The sequence below is a fragment of the Gossypium hirsutum genome, chromosome D13, assembly GCF_007990345.1.
Source record: "Gossypium hirsutum isolate 1008001.06 chromosome D13, Gossypium_hirsutum_v2.1, whole genome shotgun sequence".
In the NCBI taxonomy this organism is placed as follows: Eukaryota; Viridiplantae; Streptophyta; class Magnoliopsida; order Malvales; family Malvaceae; genus Gossypium; species Gossypium hirsutum.
In genome coordinates, this window is record NC_053449.1 from 7,168,669 (window position 1) to 7,174,194 (window position 5,526).

General features: G+C 32.8%; 1 protein-coding gene across 1 annotated transcript; it reads left to right on the forward strand.

The window, feature by feature from the left end:
• The first annotated feature begins 322 nt into the window (after positions 1–322).
• LOC121225729 (polyadenylate-binding protein 2) lies at positions 323–4,991 on the forward strand. Its single transcript, XM_041110154.1, has 6 exons — positions 323–543; positions 648–750; positions 1,166–1,239; positions 4,096–4,287; positions 4,406–4,527; positions 4,672–4,991. Exons 1-6 carry the CDS (start codon positions 496–498, stop codon positions 4,718–4,720), a joined length of 588 nt encoding a protein of 195 aa, XP_040966088.1. The 5' UTR covers positions 323–495; the 3' UTR covers positions 4,721–4,991.
• Positions 4,992–5,526: the final 535 nt, after the last annotated feature.

Sequence of the window (5,526 nt, forward strand, 5' to 3'; positions counted from 1 at the left end):
ATGTTAGTTCGAGTATATTAAAGCGCATTATCTTTCCATATGAACTTTTAGTACATATATTTGTCAAGTAATTTTTTTTACCTATATCATAAGTGTGCCATATTTGATCAAATTATTGTCAATTTGTCTTTCTATTTTTTTAAAAATTATTCTGCAGCCATATATTTATGCATTAATTTGTAGTAATGTATATGTTATTTGTATTATGTGTCATTTTTTGTAATCTTATTGTTCATAATTCCTAATAATATTATTATTTTATTCTAAAAATAGTATAAAAGGAATTAATGTATAAATATTAAATAAATATCATAAAAATAATATCTTACCAAATAAATGAATGAATTTACCTAATAAAGAAAATTAAAAATTCATCGAAAGGGTTCTAGCATTGAAAAAAAAAGAAGCGTACTTAAGCTAAAACTAGCAGCTGCTTTCTATCAGATTTTTCTTTTCTGTTCTTCAAAAAAAATATCTATTAATTTGAAAAAAAAAATGGAAGGAGACGATGTAGACATGGCAGCTGCTGAATCCACTGAAGCAGTAATTTTTAGCAACATTTGTTTTTGTTTTTTTACATTTTTATTTTTAGTGTTAGGGGTTTTTCCCCCTATTTTAAGAAAACCCTAATTCTATGTAATGTGCAGGATCTTGATGACATGAAAAAAAGGTTAAAAGAGATGGAGGAAGAAGCCGCTGCTCTTCGTGAGATGCAAGCTAAGGTCGAGAAAGAGATGGGTTCCGTACAAGGTTTTTTCCCCCTATCTCCTTTTTGCACGATTTGTTTTTTTTTTAATTAGTTTGAATATAATAATTTGATTGACTTGCTTTGGATTTTCTCTTGTGGATTCTTATAATTGGGTTTTGATTTATAATGGTGTGATGTGATTGCTAAACTATCTGAGAAATCCTTTCGTTTTGTTTTATATCTGTTATTTAGATACTGAAAAATGCTTTACAATTGAAAGCAAATCACTTATGGTTTTCGACTTTCATGATTGCTTGGAATGTTAAAATCCAGAGGGTAAGTGTGTCATACAAGATGAAGATTGCCTTCAAATGTTTTGTTCTTTAATTTGAGTTGTATGTACATCTGTTCTTGTTGGATATAATCGAAACCACAAGTATTGAGAATCATTATCTATATTTATTTCTATGCAACTAGATCCTGCTGCTGCTGCAGCTACATCTCAGGCAAATCGAGAGGAAGTGGATTCTCGATCAGTCTTTGTGGGCAATGTGAGTCCTCTTTCCCTTTCTAATTTTGTTGCTTGCCTTTGCATTGGTCTCCATAAACAGTGCTGATACTGTTTTCTTTATTATTTTTATTATTAGTTTGATTTTGGTGATTTGATAGGACAAGTCAAGCCGTGATGATAATTCTAAGCATTTTCGTGTGGTGGGAATTGGGAAACAGCTTATGTTTTTTTTCCCATAGATTCTGAAATTAGCATGCAATTTAACTATCTGTGTAGCTTATGGCTGCTTATTGACAGATATTTCTCAATAACAGGGATGAATATATTCATTTGCTTCCTTAGAATCAACTTCCATAGTTTCAGGCTTCGGTCATGAAAGCCTTTGTGTAGGCCTATAGGGGCTCTAAATGACTTGTAATATGAAACTGATATTGCTAAAACTTACAATATGAAGTGCACTAGCCTCTAGGTACAACCAAATTTTACGAATATAGTATCATGAAATCATCTACATAATACTTGCAAATTCTTATTCCTAACTGATTAAGCCAAGGTACGGTACTACTGGAATTCAGACTAATCTTCATAACTGAAGTTAAAATCTGGGTATAATTCAAATCGAGTTAACTAGTGGTCCAGTTATATTAGTGCATCTGGTGGATAATCTGGATTAAGAGCCACTACCAAGCAGTATCTTAATGGCTAGTGTTAGGAGTCCTGTTTGAGGTATATTTGTACAAGAGGTGCACCATTTGCATGAAGAAACCAGCCATTGATTGCTACATATTCCTCGCTTTGTCTGAGCATGGAGTATAACAAAAGATGTAACGGACTAGACAGTCATTTAGAACATTACAATAAGTGTTGAATACAGCATCTGTTAATACTTTAAAGTTCAATGCAACAGAAGCTTTTCATTATCAACTCCAGTTCTCCTTCTGACTGCTTCTGATTGAATATTGATGGTGTCTGCTATGGTTCAATCTCAGTTCTTGATATGATCTTTCCAGGCCGATGCAGAACAATTACAATGTTGAGGAAAATAAATGTTAAAGAGAGTTATCTTTCCATAATATATAACCTTTCATAAAATGTTTTCTCTTGAAAAATTGGTTGATGGACTTTCTTGCTTTCTTATCATTGTTGTAGAAGAATGCTATGGACATTTCTTCTTTACGGCAGTTGTCCAAATGAGCTCTGCCCTAGCTTGGTCATATAGGGTTGACGTGGCCATAATATTGCATTGACCCTGGTTCATGACTTAATGAACTGGGTTTTATTCCTTTAATGTGCTGTCCTCTCCTTAGTCCTTACCTTTCCCAAGTTGTAAACTTTTTTTTTTTGATACAATCCCAAGTCATAAACTTTGAGGTCTATTGACTATAATTATAGGCTTGAGCAGTGTCTTTGAAGTATGGAATTCAAGGATTGGTAAAAGCTGCTTAACTAAGAGGGTTAGAATACGTTAGCTTTACTACATTTACTTTATGGTATATTAACTATAATGGATAGCCCAACAGATCTAATTTGATAGACGTGCATCATTATTAATGTACCATTTTTCTCTTTTCTCCACTCTTGTGAAATGCTTCAACTGCCTATCTTGTTACAACAAGCGAGCATTTCCTTCTTTATGTATCAAATGTAAAATTTGGTCATTTAACATGGTGAAGGATTCTCAGTTTAGAATCCTTTGTTAACTTTATCTTTTACTACAATCGCAGGTGAAGCTTCATTCTTCAAGTTTTCTGATTTAGTATCTGGGGTTGGGTGAAAATATCCTATAGAAATGTTCTTGTGCTAGGAAAACACACAGGCCATACTACTTTTATGTGATTAAGAGAGATGATAAAAACAAGAGTGTTAAAAAGTTTGGAGTCAAATTTTGAAGGGAAGAAAACTTCAAGCCTTTCAGTACAAGGAAAATCTGAAGGCAGAAAAAAAAAAAGAACAAGAAAAATGTTTAAAAAAAGCCTGTAAAAGAAAGGATTTTGCAATAGTCTTTGATTCGACATTACTTTAAATAGCAGGAAAAAGTGAGGAAAAAAAATATGTATTACTGTTGTGAAATTATTGTCTTGATTTGAGCACTTGGCCTGGGATGGATGGAGAAACAAAATTTGATTCAAGATTCCTGAAACGATCTGAAATCAGGTGAAAGGACGCATTTTGCCGAGTAAAGACTAGCAGTGGATATTTGCTGTTTTATTTGCAAACCAGAGTGCTGCTTTTGCTGGTGGTCAATGCTTGAAGAATTTCTAGTTGTCTTACTTCTTATGGTGAGGGGTCTTTGATCTCTTTTTATTTCATCACTTGGGACAAGTAGAGATCGCCAGTTTCTTTCTAATAATCATTATTTTTTTGACGCCCCCTACCACAAAAGATGGGAAAAGAAAATGAACAAAGATTTTGTTTTTCTCCTTCTTTCCTTCACTGTTAAATGCTAAGTTTTTCAAGGGATGTTTTGGCATCTATTTTTTATTCTAGAATGCAGCATAATTCATATTATCTATCTATATTTTCTTAGGCTGTTGTTAAGATCATTGATCAATGTGTTGACCCCATCTATCACTGATGTCTGACCTGTGTGAATACTAATTGCTCAAGAAATTTTAACCATTTGCTTCTTTAGTCTTGTTCCTTAATTTGAAACACCAGAGCAAACTGGTCGGTTAAGTATGTAAACTAAGAACTGGTCTTTGTTGAGGCTGGTCTGATCTCTTTTACAAAGGCGATTAGTAAGTAGATACTTGCTGCACAGGTGACCTTGTTTGCTACTTAGTCTCTATTTTGTTATAAAAATTGATTGCCACTTGTGTCTTGTTATTATTATTAATTTGTCATATCCTGTTGTGTCCGTTTTACTGGCTACATTTAAAACATTCTGAGAATGCAGGTGGATTATTCATGTACTCCTGAAGAAGTTCAACAGCATTTCCAGACTTGTGGGACTGTAAATAGGGTTACTATTCGTACAGACAAGTATGGTCAGCCAAAGGGTTATGCTTATGTAGAGTTCGTTGAAGCTGAGGCTGTTCAGGAAGCTCTTCTTTTGAATGAATCTGAACTTCATGGCAGGCAATTGAAGGTAAAACTTGTTTTTCTTTTTCCTTTCAAGAAGAAAACAGTGTCTTCTACACCATGAAAAATAGCCACGGATAAAACCTTCAGTTTAAACAAAAAGTGCTTTATCTATATCGTTGTAGGTCACTGCTAAGCGGACCAATATACCTGGGATGAAACAATATCGTCCACGTCGGTCCAACCCTTTTATGCGACCCAGGGGTCCATTCATGGCTCCATATTTCTTTGCTCCATATGGATATGGGTATGTCCTATAGATGTAGTTTTTCTCATCTCAATTTCGGATTAGCTTCTTATATCTCAGTAAATGATTGTACTTCCGTTTTCAGTTTTTGCAAACCTTAATAAAAGATGTTAAAAAGTTCATCCTATACCTATATAATTGCAGGAAGGTTCCACGGTTGAGAATGGCAACGCGTTACAGCCCCTATTATTAGGTACTTGGACTGAACTGGTTGTTCTGAATGCTTTTCCTATCCGCATCTTTGAGGTTCGTTGTATCGAATTGAAGTCGATATGCCAAAGCTATGGTACAAAATTGGTGGTCTACTTTGATTGATGGTGAACTACTTTAGTATGTTTCTTCTGTGTTGTCTGATGATGTAGACATGTTTTGAGTAATGTTGAGCTGCCCTTTGTGCTTTTTCCTCAAGAAACTTCTTGTTGGTACTTTTTTCTTAAGAATTGAATCATCAGCTTTTAGACTTATGTTTAAAACCACAAGTACAATTTAGGATGCTATATTTTGAATTTTTTTTTTAATTTCTTTCGACTTCTCATACTAATTTTGAGTTTTGAGTTTAGGGTTTGATTTATGACTTCTAAGCATTATTTGCTAAAGGTTTCATAAATAACTTTTCAAGAAAAAAAATTCACATTTATATATTTTTTGAGCTATTTTCACTATTTGACATGTGAAATATATATTATTACATCATAAAAATTTAAATTAAATAAAAAATAAAATTTAGAATAATTGCGATTTTCTAACTTATCAAAGAAATCAATCAAACACCATAGTTATTTTTTGGGTTAGTTATTAATCAGTCTACGCCTTTGCCCTTCTAGCTATATATATATAGAGGAAAACCTCTATCTGTAAAATAATATCATTGGGATCTGAAAAAACTATTATTTTATCAAGATTATTAATTTATTGATAAGTGAATATTTTATTAATTTAGAGAATATTTCATACTTTATGCATGAGTTTTTTTTTTTATTATCAAAATTCAATATGCAT